We start from the raw sequence: 17,412 nt of genomic DNA, 5'->3' as shown, positions 1-17,412 counted from the left end.
ACGGCTCCAGGGACGGATCCAGTGTCACCGTGGGGAAGGAGGGAAGGAAGGAAGGAAGCAAGCAAGGAGGGAAGGAAGCAAGGAGGGAAGGAAGGAAGGAGGGAAGGAAGGAAGGAAGCAAGCAAGGAGGGAAGCAAGGAAGGAGGGAAGGAAGGAAGCAAGGAGGGAAGGAAGGAAAGGAAGAAAGGGAAGGAGGGGAAGGAAGTGAGAGATGGCGGAAACCGCGGTGTGCCGTCCCATCAGGAGCAGCCTCCCACCGGGGTGGAAGTGACCTCACTGCCCGGGCGAGGCGGATGCGGTGAGCGCTGGATCCCCGCCGGCCAGTGCGGGCGCGCCTTGCGAGCAGCCAATGGCAGGGGCGGCGCCGCTTGTTGTCGCCCCGTGAGGCGGCTGCGCCCTGGGCTCGGTGCCGCCGCCGCCGCCGCCGCCGCCGCAGGAGGGACCCGGGAGGCCCCAGGCCCCCGTGCCCGCTCGCCCCTCGCCGCCCTCACCGGCCCCGCAGCCCCCGCGGAGGGCGGGGAGATGCAGCCCCCGGGCGCTCAGCAGCCGCCGCTCTACGCGCCCAGCAGCGGGGACTTCACCTTCGTCTCCTCGGCGGACGCCGAAGGTGAGCGCGGGGCCGCGGGTCGGGCCTCGCTGGCTGCCCCGAGAGAAGGGCTCGGCGGGGCCGCGGGTGGCTGCCGGGCCGCCGGGGCAGGAGGGGCCTTCCCTGCCCTCTTCGCTGCCGGCCCCGGGGTTGGTGTCGTGGCTGGAGGCGGAGCGGGGTGGCCGCGGTGTCCGCTGCCCTCGGGTGCGAGCCGCTGCCGTGCCCTGCGCGCCGCGGCAGCCCCGGCGTGGCACAGCCGGCCGGGGCGCCCCAAGTGTCCCCTTCTCCCAGAGCCGGGGCCGAGGCTGCGCCCGGACCCGACACAGCCGTGGCCAGCGCTGTCACCTCCGCCCTGCTGGAAAATCACTTCGGTGTCTGTCGGAGATGGTGTCCTGTGTTCGCGTTTGCTGTAATGCTGTGCCGAGGCGTCTGCGTCGTGTCTCGTTTCAGCACAGTCATGAGGAGAAAAAGAAGCCTTGTGTCTAATTTAGGGGGTGAAGTGCGGCCCGCTGCCGAACTGCTGCACAAATAGCAGTGGTGCACCAGGATGCCATGTACTACAAAACTGAGCATTCAGGAGTCAATACTGTGCAAACTTACTTTGGTGGAGAGTGATCTTTTGTGTTCTCCCCATTTAAACAACAAGCATTCTGCTTTTATGTATATATTTAGTTACTCATACAGTTATGACTAGGGAATCATTTAAATCCTTACTCATGTGTCCCCACCCTGGAAAAGAATGGCTGAAGTGGAAGAATTACTGTAAAATACCTGTTCTTTGCTGCATTTCCCAGTCCTTCTGAAAAGAAATACAAATCGACAGTTACAGTCATGGCTGTTGGGTTTTTTGGTTTTTGATGCTGGTTTTTGGGTTTTTTGTTTGGTTTTTCTTCTGCTTCACCTTGGCCTGAAAAAGCATCCATGTACCTCTGCTTTCCCCTTGGAGTATTTGTTGGGCAATGCTGAACCCAAGCCACTACGGCCACCTTTCTGGTAGGTTGTATTGAATCTGACTTGGCTCTGTGTTCCTTGTGAACACAAGCAAGGTGTGATCTCCTGCTTTTCAAGTGTAGTCCTGTCCGCAAAATGCTGCATGTACCTACCGTAGCAAAGGAAGACATAAGCGGAGTTGAACAGCTTGATATGACAAAACTAAAGTACTGCATGTTGCACTCTGATTTTTATGTCTTCTAAATCTTGATCCATATGGAAAAAAAAAAATAAGCTGTTCTGTCTGCCCGTTTTATTTCCATGAGAGGCAGGAGCTGTCAGAAAGAATGCTGGAGAGGTGTTCTCAATTAAGTGCACAGATACAGTGTGAAGAACAGACTGTTGTTTTGCCTCTTGTACTGTTTTTTCCAAATTAGGAGCCATGACTTTTGAAAGCTGTTTTTCCACAGTGTATGATTGAAATGAGGCATCTGAGAGACTTAAATTTTGCTTCTGTGGTGTTCAGCCTGAGACAGCAGGAGTGAAGGCACCCAGAGTCTCACTAGGAAGCATCAGAGCCCTCAGTTCTTGGCAGATTTTTAGTGCCCAGTTCCCACCATTAACCAGCTCATTCAAAGCATCTAATACAAGAGGAGATGACCAATTCTTCCCCCTTGGTTTCTGCAGCTTCATGTCTTGCAAAATAGACTTAAGATCATGTTAGTAGGTTTCACAGTTCAAAAGTGTGCTTGCCGGTATCCACTGATCATTGACTGCTAAAAGGAGTCTTGGTAAATAAGATTAGTGTTGGAGTTTTCCTTCCTCAGGATGGATTGTTAGCTATCCCTGAGAAAAGAGAAATACATGGCTGTTTGGATGTTGTATTTGCTTAGTTGGACAGCTGCATTTATGCATAGAGAGCAAGAATGTCTCCTTGCAAAGAAGTGTTAGCAGAAACAAATATTTTTAAATGACAAAAGGGTCCTAGTGACAAGAAAGAACTTCTGAGGCTTCCTCTACCTTGATGCCCAGCCATTAAGACTTCTTCTTTTCCTCCCTCTGTAAACAGTAGAGGAAGGTTTTGCTTGAGTCTGGTGAGAGCTCTCATGATTATGAAATGATTGAAAACCATTTTTGGAGAAGCTTAAATTTAAGCTTGAGCGGCCTATCAAGCTGATTTCAGAATGAGAATTCTGATTGATTAATTAATTGAGATATTGAGTGATCAGTGAACACTTAAGACATGATGGCTGAAGACTGTGAGATTCTGTCACTATACAAATTTTGTTTCTATAAAACTGTTGCATTTTTAAAGAAGATGTCACATATGTAATCTGCAACTGTGGCCTGACTTACCTCTGTGAGTACATGTTTCAGAAGAACTTGCTATATAACTGGGTGTTTTGGGAAATTTGTGCTGAGGAACTTTTACGTGTGAAAAACGCAACAATGGAAAGGCAAAAAAAGATCTTATGTGGTGAGGTAAAAAGTTGTTGGATGAGAAGAGAGTTTCTGTCTCTCAATATATTTGTAATAAGCTTTGTACAAAAAATTAGCATGCTTCTGTTTGGATTTTTCCTTCCTACCAGATAATGGAAATCCATGGTATCCTAAAGGAATAATTATTCCCCTCATATATTTTTTCTTTCTTCGAGTCGTTTCGTTTACTTTCTGATACTATTTTGTATTTTTCATTTGTGTATAACTGAATAAAACAAGCAAACAAAATTAATATTTATTGGCGATTTTGACACAACCAGAACATAGATAAATTGCCCTCTGTTTTGTTTAGTACTGTGGCAGAGCAAGATCATAGCATATTGAAGAGAACTCCTTGTATTTCTTATTGGCTGGAGCCTAAGGATCCCTGACAGTATTCTTTCTCTAACGTTTTCAGCTGTATTAAAGGCACGCTACAAATGAAGACATCTTCAGGTGTATTCCTATTATGAAGAATTTCACATAGGAACAGAGAGTTCTTTTGGCTGTAACAATGCCACTGTGCAAAAGTGTGCTCCAAAGGAGGTAGAAAATAGTCAGAAAAAATAATCCACAACTTAAAGCATGTTGAGACTATTAGTTACTTCCTTTTGTGCCTTTAAACACTTAATGATACAGCAGAAGTGGAAGCCTTTCTGTCATACCACAACACTGTGTCATAAAACAAGAGTCCCATATAAAAGCTAAAGCCTGGTGATTTGAGACCTAACACAACAATGGTACTATTGCATTAAAACCACAAGTATGCTTTCAAATTAGGTATCTGTTAAAGTATAATTTTATTCTATAACTTCGAATATTTCATGGTGATGACCAGCACATGTAGCTTTGTATGTGTATTGTTTATCTTCCAGTACTTTTGAAACCAAATGGCTTTTGGCAAGACATAAAAAGATCTATATTTCTCTCCCTTTTTTCTCTAAGATCTGAGTGGCTCCATAACAACTCCAGATGTTAAGTTAAATCTTGGAGGAGAATTCGTCAAAGAATCTACTGCAACTACATTCCTAAGACAGAGAGGGTATGGCTGGCTTCTGGAAGTGGAAGATGATGACCCAGAAGATAACAAGCCACTCCTGTATGTTGTCATTATTTTGGGGTATCTATCTTTATTAGCTCTGTAGGAAAAACAATGACCTTGTGGCCTCTCGTTGTCCCACAGCCTTTTGCTGTAACCAGAATTCTGTGTGACAGAATTGACCAATGAATGTTTTCTGGTGCAGGAATGAAAACATTATGTTTCTCATTATGGGTTTTATTTTTAATGTAAGAGAGAGGCTGTCAGGGAGGAAGGAAGGAAGAGGAGGTAAACCCAAATTTTATTAATCTCTATAAGTATAAAGCTTTTATAGGTTCTCTGCTTTTATCTGTTGATCCTGTAATGGTTAAAAAAAAGTGAGATTGTAATCTTTCTATTTTTTGCACTCTTGTTGCAAGTTTCTTAATACTGTCAAAGAATCAAAGACAGTCCTGTGGAAAGAGTCCTCTTAAGTAAATCTAAGCCAATTCTGTCAGTTACTCTGAAGCAAAAGCATTGTGAATCAAGGTTATAGTAGGGATGTTGGAACCAAGGTAGCACAAACTTTATAATCTTTGATGCTGTCTTTTATTATAAAGCTAGATTAAAAGGATGCCAGTGTTGAAAGACAATGTCCTTGAAACCGAAAATCTCTGCATCCTTTGTTCTGTACACAGGAGTGTGATTGGCTGACAGAAGTTTGTGTCTTAAGATTACTACGCTGCACCGTCAGGCAGCCTGGGTCTGCACCTAAGCAACTTCATTCTCAGTGTCTCGGTGTTTTTCTGTGTGAATTAAACATAATGATGCTTTACAAAATTGAAGTGAGACAGAGAGTACTTTGGAGAACTCAGGTGAGAGTGTTGGGAGAGAAAGGATGTCTGGAGAGCTTAATAACGACGCTGATACTTGAGAAGTACTTCAGTTTAAAGTGTGGGGAAATAGCTCCCTGTGTGAATAAGTGTTTCATAAACCTCTAGCTTTTAATTAAGAAACAGACTCGTGTATTGAGGTGACAACGTATGATTTCTGTCTTTTATGATTTAAAGACAGCTAGGTGTTCTAAGCTGCTGATTGCTGCAAGTGAGGAGATCACAACAGGGAAACGATCATGAAGCAACTTTTATGCAGTTTTATGCAGTTTATGCAGTTTTGATTAGTCCCAGAACACGTGTCATAATGAAGTCTTGCAATCTGAATCCTACTAAGGATAGAAAGAACAGCAGCCAGCTAAGGAAAGTTCATCTATGTGGTGCTACAGTGCAAATGATTTGTTCAATAAAGTGAGATTATTCTTTTTTACTTTCTCATTGGGCATCCTTGCTCCAGACACTTGTTTCCTCTTACAGCTACCTTCTTAGGTGAGGTAAATGTCAGCTTCATGGAAAAGACAGTTCATTCACATAAGAAACTGTCAGAAGCCCTAGGCAATGACAAAGAATTATTTCCAGACAGCAAATATTTGTGTTACACAGTCTTCGGAGTAAAGTATAGGAATTCTACATCCTTTTTAGATAACTGGAGGAAAATAGATGCTTCTAGTCTACTTCTTAGATTCAGAGAGAAAAATGTTTTTTATATAGTTCTGAAGTAGCTTCAGTAATAGGAATCCAAAAATCGCCTTGAGAGACTCAATGAGCACTATTTAATATTAAATAAATAAATAAATAAAAAGACAAAGTGTGATGAACCATGTCTTTGCATTTATTTCTCACTTCAGCTTTTCTGAGGGGGGAAAATAAACAAAAATCAAAGCCTTGTACAAAAGCTTCATAAATGGTCTTCACAGAATTACAGAATCAACTAGGTTGGAAAAGACCTCTGAGATCATCAAGTCCAACCTAACTTAGGATATGATTCTACATTTTTCTTTACTGTGCTCTTAAATGTAGAGCAGGATATTTTCTGGAAGTGTCTTGCAGCTCTTCAGAGCTCCTCAGTCATGACTGAGGTTCAGCACATAAAGAAGTGGATTACCCCTTACTTAGAAAGTCTGATTCCTTCCCATGATGCTACGACAATCAGGGCAAGATCTACTGTTAAAGAGTCTCCTGGGCAGAATAGTCTTCTGATCAATTTATAGTTGCTTGCAGAGAGCATGTAGCAGGAAGCAGATCTGTGGATAGATTTTAGTGATAGTTTAAGTGGCTTTTATTTATTTTTGCCCATATTGAAATCAAGCCAGAAATGAAACAATTGGCATAAACTGGTCTGCTGTAAACTACTATTGGTGAAGGAAGTTAAACTCTCATTTTATTTTAAAAAAGTTGTTTTTACCTGATGTATTTGGAGTGCTGTAAGATTAGTGAATATGATGGTATTCTTTCTCGTAGAATTCGAAGTAAAATGTTTCCATAGAAAGTGTGCTCATGGCAAACTGCTTGGCATAGAAATACACAGACATCCTACTTTTGTGTGTGTACGTCTGTGACTTTTAAGTAGTTACAGTGGTACGAGTGTGTTGTGTTCTTGTGTGTCAGAAAAATAGACCTGCTGTCTTAATGCAATCTACTAGGATATTAGAATCATGAATAGTTTGGGTTGGAAGGGGCCTCAGAGATCATCTAGTTCTAAACCTCCTGCCATGGGCAGTGACAACTTCCACTAGACCAGGTTGCTCAGAGCCCCATCCAACCTGGCCTGGGTATGTTGTGTGTGTTTTCTATTCTCAATCATGTAATTTATTTTTGAATAATTAAATAAATCTAACTGTCACACCAGTTACTGAATGTGGGATGAAGGTATGGTGTTGCTTTATTGCAGACAAACTATTCCTTTGCTGGTCGTGGCTTCAGGAAGTCTTGTGGGTGACAGGAGACTCGCTCTATAAACCTACTGTGTGCCCTGCACTGATTTTTTATGCTCTATTTCATTACTGTGGTGTTTAGTAATGCTCTCCTGCTTTACAATTTCAGGGAAGAACTCGACATTGATCTGAAGGATATTTACTACAAAATTCGATGTGTGTTGATGCCTATGCCATCTCTTGGGTTCAATAGGCAGGTAGTGAGAGACAATCCAGACTTTTGGGGTCCTCTGGCAGTTGTCCTCTTCTTCTCAATGATTTCATTATATGGGCAGTTTAAGGTAGGTGTAAGTTTTCTGCCTAAAAAGAAATCTAAGCTAAATCTGGGGACATGATTACTAAGTAATTTGCATTCTTACGTAGGTAGAAAGCCTTTTTTTCACATACTAATGCAGGGCATTTCAAATGCTATTTCTCAAGTTAATAGGTAGAAAGACAGCAGTAAGAAATGTATTAAATAGCCCACGGATAAGTTAATCATGATGAAATGTCAGGTTTTGTTTTTATACAGTAAAACAAAGGAAAGATACGGTTTCTAGAGGAACCAGATTGATACTAATGGGTTTATAGTCATATTAGTGAATCTTTCCATTTTAATTCTGACCTTTTGTTAACTTGCTTTTTATTGCTAAAAAATGCTACTGAAAAGCATTTGTTTGGATGCTATGAATTTTAATTTTCTGACAAATAAAGCTGCTTGATTGATTCATACTATATCACTGCTGTTATCTGCTATATTTAATCTTCATTTCTGCCATTTGCTGTTTTGTCCTCCCTACTCAGTTACAATCAAATAACTTTCCTCTGGTCAGTCGACTTTTTCCATAATTCCTTTTGAACTCTAAGGTGAATAGATATTCAGAGGCATTGTGCACATTTAATTAGCCCCCATAAACACTGTGACCTTTTTTCTTTATGTTCAGATTAAAATAAAGAAGTGTTATCAATTACAATAACAATTTGAAGTAAGCCTAGGTGATCCTGCTTTGGAAATCTTCATGTGTGTGGTTACAGTTGTTGTGAATACAATGAAGTATAGCGATAAGCCGTATGTAAATGAGCAGAAAGTGCTTATTAAAGGATTTGTGTGAATGGTGGGATAAAATTCCCTCTGGGACCTCTGGCTTCCATATGGTGTAACAAATGCTGACTAAGAATAGACCCTTAGTATCTTGTTCCTATGAGGCTTTAAGTGAGTAGATTAAACCACTGTGTTACTCAAGTCTTCTGGGTACTTACCTGTCCTCTCAGCAAAGTAAGTGCCATTCCTTGACTCTGTGACAGATGAGCTACCTCCTGCAATTGGTGTACCTCCTGTACAGGAACACTAGGTCTAGGGTTTCTTAGGAGCAGTGGATTTACCATAGGGATACAAAAGTGCAATGTGGGAGTGAGGAGGGAAAGCTGGCAGCTAGCAACAGGATGACTGACAGCAGCTAGTCTAGGTGAACTGATTGGTGGGCTATAAACCTGGAGAGAGAGGAACACTCCTGCTCTAAGACTTTATTCTCATCCTCGTCTTTTAGACGAGTGGAGGAAAGCAGGAAGTAAAAGGAGGCCATGTGCTATCTTCACAAATAGCATGAAGCCAATATTTAGGATTTTTTAAGTGGTGCTGTGATTTTTATCTCTTTTTTTTCCTATTTTATTCTTCTGGAAATCTGGAATTTTCAATTAAGCAAAATATTGAATTGAGTACTGACTTAATTTTTTAAGTTCAGTAAATGTACATTTGGAAATACAGAGACTGTACTGATACTGTTGTTTCCTTCTAAAAAGGCATTTCAAAAAGGAGAGCTTCATTTCTAGTCCTCCCAGTGACTCAACTCCAAAAATAGCTAAGTTACTTTGAAGCCAGAGGATGATTTTAAGGTTTCTTCTTCAGCTTAAGAACAGAACTATGAAAGAAGCAAGAAAAAATAATGACAGGTTTGGTCCCAGGAGTCTAGGGCTTTTTGTTAAGTTGTAATCATCACCAAGTTCCACTGAGAACTGAAGTCCTTTGTCTTCTTTGAGTAAAGAATAAAGTGGCATCTTTAAGGGTGGAAGAAGGAAAATTCCAACTCCTTGTATTGGCTGGACTGACTTTAAAAACTGTCTGAGCCCGCATTTTGTAATAGGTGGGATGTGAAGACATTTAGGGTACTTTTAGCTAAACTTCCTATTCCTATTGCAATACTTACAAAACACATTGCATGTGCATTGCATGTACACCAAATTTACCATAAATGTGATTCTGTAAAGGTAACCTCTTAATTTTATTTGCAAATTGCATTGTGCTACTAAGTAGAACTATTCTTGCTGCAATTCAGAATTCAGTTTTGCATAATAAAATCCTTGACTGCAGTGAAAGTGATTAATGGAAGTGAGTTTTCCTTTCTGACAATGAAAATGATTCATATAAATGAATTGTTCTTCATCTCTTCAGGTCGTTTCTTGGATAATAACTATTTGGATATTTGGATCTTTGACAATTTTTTTACTGGCCAGAGTTCTTGGAGGAGAGGTAAGTACCTGTGTGCAAAAAGGATGTAGAGGGAGGTAATATAAAGTCTCTTGGTTACATTTTTCAGCAGTAGTTGGGTTTTCTTGGTGCTTGGCTTTGGACCTTGTAGCCAGCTAAGAATGGATGCGGTTGCTAAGTGTAAAGTCAACATTTCAGGTTTTTGGCCTCCAAAATGAAATCTAAAATACAGAAGTAGTCAGCTAATCTTTCTGTGCAATGGATGGTGTGCTTAGAAGCGTTAAACAACCTGGAAGGTTGTACTGTGAGTCCCAGAAATTCTAATAGCTTCCTGTGATCCGGAAGTGAAGTCCATTTTTGAGGGACAAGTGCTTTCAGTTTTTTGGTCACTGACCTAAGTGGGACCCTTTCTCCTCCTTTACACTGCTTGTGCACCATCCTTTATTTATTTTCTTTTTTTTTTTTTTTTAGTGGGGCCTAACAGCAGTTTTGTGATAGCCTTGTAGGTAAAGCACCTACCAGTGTTTGTTTTCATCGTTAGCCTGATGCAGTTCAAACCCTTAAAGGATGAAAGCCAATGCATATTCCTCAACTGCAAAGCCAATTGAAGGTTGGGCCTGCATCCCTTCCTCCAGCTGCTTGCACCAGCAGAGTTGGAATAGCTGCTTGAGTTGTTTACAAATTGAGTCACTAAGCGATTCAGGGGTAAACAACAAAAAATAACTTGGAGCCGGGCCCACAGACAGCTACAGTGTAACAGTCAGGAGAGTGGAACTTCTTAAAATGTATTTACAGAATAAAATGCACCGAACTGTGTCATGAAGAACTAAATATTCGGTGATGATTGATTTTTATATTTTTATTATGCATCTTGCATTAATGATGCACTACTTTGCAGACTTTCTATGTTATTTACTTTAAATTTTTCAGATTTTTCTTTCAATCATAATTGCTAGAGTCTTCTTGTGTGAATGGTGTTTTGAAAGAAAAAGCTGTTATAAATGTGATTGCATTGTATTTCTGCATATCAACACAATCTAGATGCCCTTAAATCAATCTGTTTTGTGGCTCACAATGTGAAATTATCAGAGTGTATAAACTGGGGAGAAAGTGTAGGTCTGCAGAGCTCCCTGTGGGCAATCATTGTCAACAAGAGAGTGCTTACAAGATCCCACTACTTTTCCTGTTAAATCCAAGAAGCCCAGCTAGGCCCAGGAACATTTTGAACTCCAGCAGGGGGAAATCAGATACTTCATTCTGAAGCTAAAAGTAGTTATGGAAATACTTCGAACAACTCTGTTCAAGATAGTCATAATAAATTTAGGCTGGAAATCAGAAGAATTCTGTGCCTTAGAGGGATCAAGGTCTAGGTCTTCCACTGGCACCCAAAGCATTCATGTACTTTATGTATTTATTTATTTATAATGGATATGAGTATGTTAATGCAGAAAATTATGGTTTTGCTGCTTCTGACAACCTGAGAGGTCTGTTGCAGTTCTGTGCTCCTAGGTATAAATGCACACTGCTTGGAGAGTGCCAGTTGAGAACTATTTAAGGCAGAACATGAAAATATGAGGGGTGGGTGGATTTACGTATTTAACCTGTGTAATACTCCCTTCAAAAGCGATCATTTACAGTGTCTAAAAACAACAACAAAAAAAGACAAGGTATTTCTAATTCCAGGAGGTAGCATACAGAAACAATTTTCACTCTAGCAAGCTTCCATTAGCTGAAATTTCATGAATACCTAACACATTATTACCATTATTCACAGTGTTATAACAAGATCAAATTGTATTTGGTGGCAAAGATTGAGTACTGTAAAGTTTATTTATATGTGCTTGAAAATTTCAGGTTGCTTATGGCCAAGTTCTTGGTGTAATAGGATATTCCCTACTTCCCCTCATTGTCATAGCACCTGTACTTTTGGTGGTTGGATCATTTGAAGTTGTTTCTACCCTAATAAAAGTAAGTTCATATCATCTACTGAGAATTGTTTAGTTAATTTTAAGTCACTTTCCTAACACTTCAAGTATTAATCTCTTCAGAAAAACGATGTGTCAGAATTTTTAGAACTACAATGTGAACTCTGTGATCCTTTTGTTTAGCATGGTGGAAGGTGAATTTTGTCTTAAATGCTCCCGAGTGCTTAGGGATATACAGAGCTGTTGCTATAACAACACCTGTTGTTACTAGGCTAGCTTACATTTAAGTATTTTGCTATGCTCTAATAGTTGCATTTAAAAAAAAGGATTCTCATTCTGACCGGAGGATGCATAATAAAACCTCAGAAAGAAGAACCTGAAAATAAGCTCTCCTCTCCCTTCCCCCAGCATCCAATTTATTTTTAGTCGCTCTAGCATGAATATGATATTAGTCATTGTTCTGAGACCTTCCCATGGTATAGCGGTACAAAGCTCTCAGTACCCTTTGCAGAGGAGGTAAGTGTTGTTCTGATTTACGGTTGTGGAATGTGAGGCACGAGAATAACCTGCCCGATACCACCTGCTGCTGCACACCTTTTATGAAACCAGCAACGTTCCCTGATAGAACTGCATAATGTTCTTGAACACTTCCAGTACTTCTTGAAACCCTTTTGGGGAGCCTTTGAACTTACTTACGGAATTCTGGAAAGGTTAACTGGGAAAATTTTGTTACAAGCTAAGCTGTGTGGTTTTGGGGCGTTTGTTCTGTTGATTTGGTTATTTCTGTCCTTCTAACTTGCTAGTAAACAGTATAATTGAAATATAACTGAAGTGTATGATAAGTACAAAAATTGCTGCATTTGTGATTTTATAACTTGCAATTACTGTTAACTGATAGTCAGAAAATAAATCATTAACTTACCAGTTAACTAATATATAACTTGAAAATAAATGTATGTTAATGAAGCCTCTGTTACTTGATTACTATTAACAGTCTTACATTAATGTCAGGGTGAATCTCTGTGAGGTTCTTGCCTTTGCACCATAAGTATGAAAATGCATTACAAGCCCCATATGGCCAAAACTACTTAAGCTGTGACAAATACAACTACTTATGGCTCTGTGCTTGGGGAAAAATTTCACAGCCCTGAAGTTGGGAACTTAAAGTGAAATAGGGAAATTCCAGCCAGTTCTTTTCCAGTTGCAGTCAGTGCACCTCGATTGCTTTAATTGCTGCAGTTTTCCTAAAGTATCTTAGGGAATTCGGTCATGATCTTGATTGTTCTTCTTGTCCATCTCTGCAGCCTCGGGTAAGGCAGCAAAATCAGAACTGTGCAATGACATGCAATTTGGAGGTGGTGGGTTAGGGGTTTCTGGTTGGGTTTTTGGGGTGGTTTTGTTTGTTTGTTTGTTTGTTTGGGGTTTGTTGGGGTTTATTGTTTGTTTTGTTTTGTTGGTTTTTGTGGTTTGTTTGGTTGGGTTTTGGTTTTGTTCATTTTTGTTTGTTTTGTGGTTTTTTGGTTTTGGTTTTGGTTTGGTTTGGGTTGGGTTTTTTGTTATAGTGGTTGTTAAATAGACCACATGATCCCTCGAGGGCTTCAGCTTCTCTGACAGAATTGTGGAAAAAGTTCCTTGCTGGGGTCCTATTCTGTCTGCCATTTTTGGTCTTGTATCTTGCAGAAAAGTATAGTGGTTTTGCATACCACTCAGTTTTACGTATTTTTCCTTCTTTGTTAATATTCAGGGTGCTGCTAGAGGATAATAATGTCTGATTTCTTTTTGCTGTAATCTTGTTAGTTTGAGGTTTGAGTCAAGTTCTCTAACTTCAAGACATTTTTTCTTGAAAAGCATGCATGCTGACTTATATAACTTAGTATATATTCATAAGTAATTTTACTTCCTACCAGTCGTTTAAACTGGTTCTACCTCAATTTAGTAAGCAGTATAGTCTCTGATAAAGGTTGAATTTTGGCAGGCTTCTCACTGCACCTGAAAGGAATAGGAATATGAGTTTCAGTTATCTTGAGGTGAGGGCACCATAAGGAAAGAAAAGTTTATGAGCTAAATGAATCCTGAAATAAAAAATGTTAATTTTAACCCTCTGGTGTATGTTGTAGGAGGAAATACCAATACAGTAACTCTTTTGCTTGAAGGTGTGTGTGGGGTAATAGTTGAGGACACTCAAGGTAGAAAGAATTTTAATACAGTGAGGTTTCAAATTATTGGTGTGTGTGAGATTACAGCTTACAGCTTGGTTTGTGGTATCTATATGTCTTACACAGAGAAAGCTTACTGTAGATCCTTAGCTGCTCGCTTCAGTAAAACTGTCTCCAATGAAAATAACATGCTCTGTTTCTCTAAACTTCAATGAAAATGCGTGGTACAGACTTTGTGTGTGTGGAGTTCTTCCCCCCAAAATTATTATTGTTATTATTATTATTATTATTATTGAGAGAAGAACTGATTTTTATCATGGTATTTGGAGAGACTTTCTCGTGGTGTCAGCTAAGACTGTTCATCTTCTTTTTCAGCTGTTCGGAGTCTTTTGGGCTGCATACAGTGCTGCATCATTACTAGTTGGAGAAGAATTCAAGACCAAGAAACCCCTTCTAATTTATCCAATCTTTTTATTATACATTTATTTTCTGTCCTTGTACACTGGGGTGTGATCTAGTGTTGAGATGGGGCCAGAAACCATATTTTAGTCACTTGCAGACTGATAGTGCGTAAGATCGAGGAGACTGGAAATAATACAAGTGACTGTTTTGTATCCAGTTGTCAAGATGTTTTAAGATCGAAGAGCATATTTGTGTATATTATTTAATGAAGCAATTGTAGCTATATAGATTTGTATCAAAGTTCTAGGTTTGTTTAAGACTCTTCAGATTTTAATGAACAAAATAAAAGAACCTTGTGTTTTATAACAAAGCGTAGCAAAACCACAACTCAATACCTGTGCCAAAAGCACTGGGACCATATTACTATGTTCAAGAAGAAAAAATGAGAAGTTAACTGTAAAAATCTCAAAGTGCAATTTTTCTTTTGAGTTTAAACACAGCTGGCTTTTTTTGGCACAGCAAATTCTGTAGATAATATATATTTATGAAACAGTCCTGATTGTTCACAGAATAGTCTGTATAATCAAGACAAGAAGATACTACTTTTAATTTAGTGCCTCAATTACTTTGATTTGGCTGTTGAGTTTTTATAAATTCCAATTTGTTTTCAAAACATGTATATACTGTGTATTTTGTATCTATGGCTTGTGTGTACCGTAAATACTCCTTGGTTAAGGATGTATATTGGATTTTTAAAAATTGAAGATACAAATATTTGAAGTCTTCATTTACTATCTCTGACCAAAGGAGCAAGATATTTACAGTGTGACATAATTAATTAAAATGCATATTTAGAGAATCAAATTATTTTACTTAAAAGTATAAATTTATGGAGAAATGGGTGAACACCTTTCTCAATTCTAGTGCTGGCTTAGTGTTGGAGAAAAAAGATGATCCATCAAATTTGTGTGATCTTTAAACAATGTTATTTTATGATGACAAAATAAAAATAATGCTTCCCTAACTATGTTTTACAACATCTTGCTCTGTTTTGCTTTTAATAGCACAGTATTTAACACACATCCATTTTTTTCCTCACCATTAATATTGATCCCTTGTAAAGAGAAATAAAGATTTGGAAGGCCACTTTCTCCCTTCACTGAACAAGGGAGAGTTACAGCCTTAGTAACAGTTACAGGCTTGCTAATTTTGACTCTCCAAGGATTATGTAATAATGTGATGACATGTTAAATATTTCCTGTGTACTGTGTTGATTGCTTATGTAATGGTCCTTATGGTAAGATTTCTTCACAAGGGAAGTCCCCTGAAGTTCACTTTGCGTGGTATGAACTTAGGCATTTGCAATCTTCAGTATTTGGTATCAACAGATAGATCTTAAGTTTCTAATTTTTTTTTTTATGATAACAGGAAAAAAGTGTTTTCCATTTTCCCCTTCCCTTCTTTTTTTTTTTTTTTGTAATGCTGCAAATAAAAACCAGCCATGATAAGGTAATAGCAAGGGCTGTCTTTGGTCCCTGATGGACTTATTTCCATATCAGAACTGTAGTTTTTCAGCTTTTTAGGCTCTTGAACTTGCCATCTTGGTAACTTATATTTACCAGTCATTACTGATACAAAATATATAATTAAATTCCAACTCTCCCACAAACCTTTTACTTATTCAGTCTGCTTTCCTGGCTGATGCTTATGTTGTTTTTAAACAGAACTACTTGATGCTGGACATAAATTGTAGTGGAATACTCAAGCTTGTAATATGTAAAAGGAGAAAAACTGGTAGAGCAATGGATTTTTCACCTGGTTTTTGACTTCTTCAGAAGTTCTGGTAGAATTACTGCAGAGTCATACTGAACCAATTTATACCAGCAGCTTAGCTCTTATCTACAAGTATTTTAAGAGCATTCATGCCACATTCTTAAAAAAAAAAAAAAAAAAGGCAAGTTATGGTGTCTTTTAAAAAAAAGCATATTAGTTTTGGAATCTTGCATAACCTGGTCTTACCTTGTTTTTTCATTACTTACATTGCTTTTTTTAACAGGAATATGCAAGTAGTATTACGAGACTCCACCCAGACCCTGTAAATACATGTTTAACTACCATCCCCACAAAGGTGAAGGGCAAGGACATATTTAGGTTACTGGGCTGCCAGAGAGCTTTAAGGTTAGTTCCTCTTTGCATAGTTGTTCATGAGTAGTCCTTAATGGGTCCTGTGCATCTGACATGACTATGAATATTGAAAGGATGCAAGAACGTTCTATTGAATCTCCAAGTATCTCAATTTCCTCTACATTAATTTTCTATGAAATTTATAGTTGCAGTTTTAACTATTCCTTTCCACAGACTTGGCACATGTGTAATATGCAATGTAGATATGCACTTAACATAGTACATATTTTGTACACAATTGCAGATTTGCACATTTTAATCTTAGTATCTCTAGGGTCACCTTTTGCATATGCTGTGCAAGAAATATGTACCAACAACTCTCAAATGGTTCTGATAGTTTGTAATAACTTTGCATTCAACAAACTCATATTTTTAGATGAGGTATGTGTGTAAATACAAGATGTATTTTATAAAAGTTTTGAATTAAACTTGTTTACAGAATGTATGAAGCTCATTTATATTTACTGAATTAATACTGAATAATTAATATTGATGAATTAAGACACATCTCTATTCCTATACTTATCACCGATACATATGAATGCTATAGATAACATCAATAGCTTTGAGGCTATGACGAAGTTTTGTGATAATGTATAGGCTGTTTCAATCTGTCAAAACCGGAAACTTAGAGCATATTCATCTAGCAAAAAAGTTGCCTTTCTAAGATGCAACACCTCCTTTTGAAGTGGAAACACGGATATCACACCTTAGATGTGCTTTTTGCATGATCTCTGTAGAGCAGCTAGGTATGCACATAGTTTTTTCCCTCTTCTACCCGTCAGACATACTCTGCTGTGTATCAGAAAAGTTATGCTTACTTGAAAAGTGTATGAAACCAATAACAACAATACAGCTTGAGATCTGCTGTAAATGTTATCACTACCCCTCGTGCTTTTCTTGAAGCAGTAAAGCAGGCTTAAAAGCTGCTTCTTTTACTCCCAGGACAATTTTGCTTAGCCTGGGTGGCACACATACTTGTGGGTTTGGTTTTGTTCTTTTAGTTTTTCTTTACACATGGTATTTCTTGAATCATTTTCCTGTCACAGCATTCTCTGCTAATTTGGGTCCTTCTAATAAAAATATTCTGTAGGAAACTTAATTATATTTGAAAAATATATTTACGAACATCACTAGCCTAAAAACATTATGAAATAATTTAGTATAACATGTCACTTAAGTAAAATACTGATTACGGGAGATAAAAAGTAACGCACCCAGGTAGGCTGAGCTATACGAACTGCACCGGCATTCCAGTGGGTGAAAAGGGAAAACCTTAACAAAATACAAAAGGTTTTATTAAGCTCAGGTCATTTTTGAAGCGCTGCTTCAGAGCAAAATGCTGCCACAGCTGCAGTGACCCGGGGCCAGGGACACCCTTCCCGCGGGCCGCGGCACTGCAGCTCCGTCCCTTGGTGCCAGCGCTGGAGGCCGCTCGCTT

At 39.0% G+C, this 17,412-nt stretch overlaps 1 protein-coding gene across 1 annotated transcript; it reads left to right on the top strand.

The window, feature by feature from the left end:
• The first annotated feature begins 333 nt into the window (after positions 1 to 333).
• On the top strand, positions 334 to 16,412 carry YIPF4 (Yip1 domain family member 4). The gene is made up of 6 exons (XM_050315852.1): positions 334 to 607; positions 3,941 to 4,094; positions 6,950 to 7,121; positions 9,269 to 9,346; positions 11,159 to 11,272; positions 13,761 to 16,412. The coding sequence occupies exons 1-6, from the start codon at positions 523 to 525 to the stop codon at positions 13,896 to 13,898; spliced, it is 741 nt and encodes a 246-aa protein (XP_050171809.1). The 5' UTR covers positions 334 to 522; the 3' UTR covers positions 13,899 to 16,412.
• The last annotated feature ends 1,000 nt before the right edge of the window (positions 16,413 to 17,412 follow it).

Source organism: Myiozetetes cayanensis, unplaced genomic scaffold (genome assembly GCF_022539395.1).
Source record: "Myiozetetes cayanensis isolate MyiCay16 unplaced genomic scaffold, myiCay2020 scf2-11, whole genome shotgun sequence".
Classification (NCBI taxonomy): Eukaryota; Metazoa; Chordata; class Aves; order Passeriformes; family Tyrannidae; genus Myiozetetes; species Myiozetetes cayanensis.
The sequence above is the reverse complement of the archived record's forward strand: the minus strand, read 5'-3'. Positions and strand labels throughout refer to the sequence as shown.

Coding starts and splice junctions, on each gene's coding strand:
- YIPF4 (XM_050315852.1), top strand. CDS start 523: ATGCAGCCCCCGGGCGCTCAGCAGCCGCCGCTCTACGCGCCCAGCAGC. Junction 9,347..11,158: donor CCAGAGTTCTTGGAGGAGAG/GTAAGTACCTGT, acceptor TGAAAATTTCAG/GTTGCTTATGGCCAAGTTCT. Junction 11,273..13,760: donor TTGTTTCTACCCTAATAAAA/GTAAGTTCATAT, acceptor CTTCTTTTTCAG/CTGTTCGGAGTCTTTTGGGC.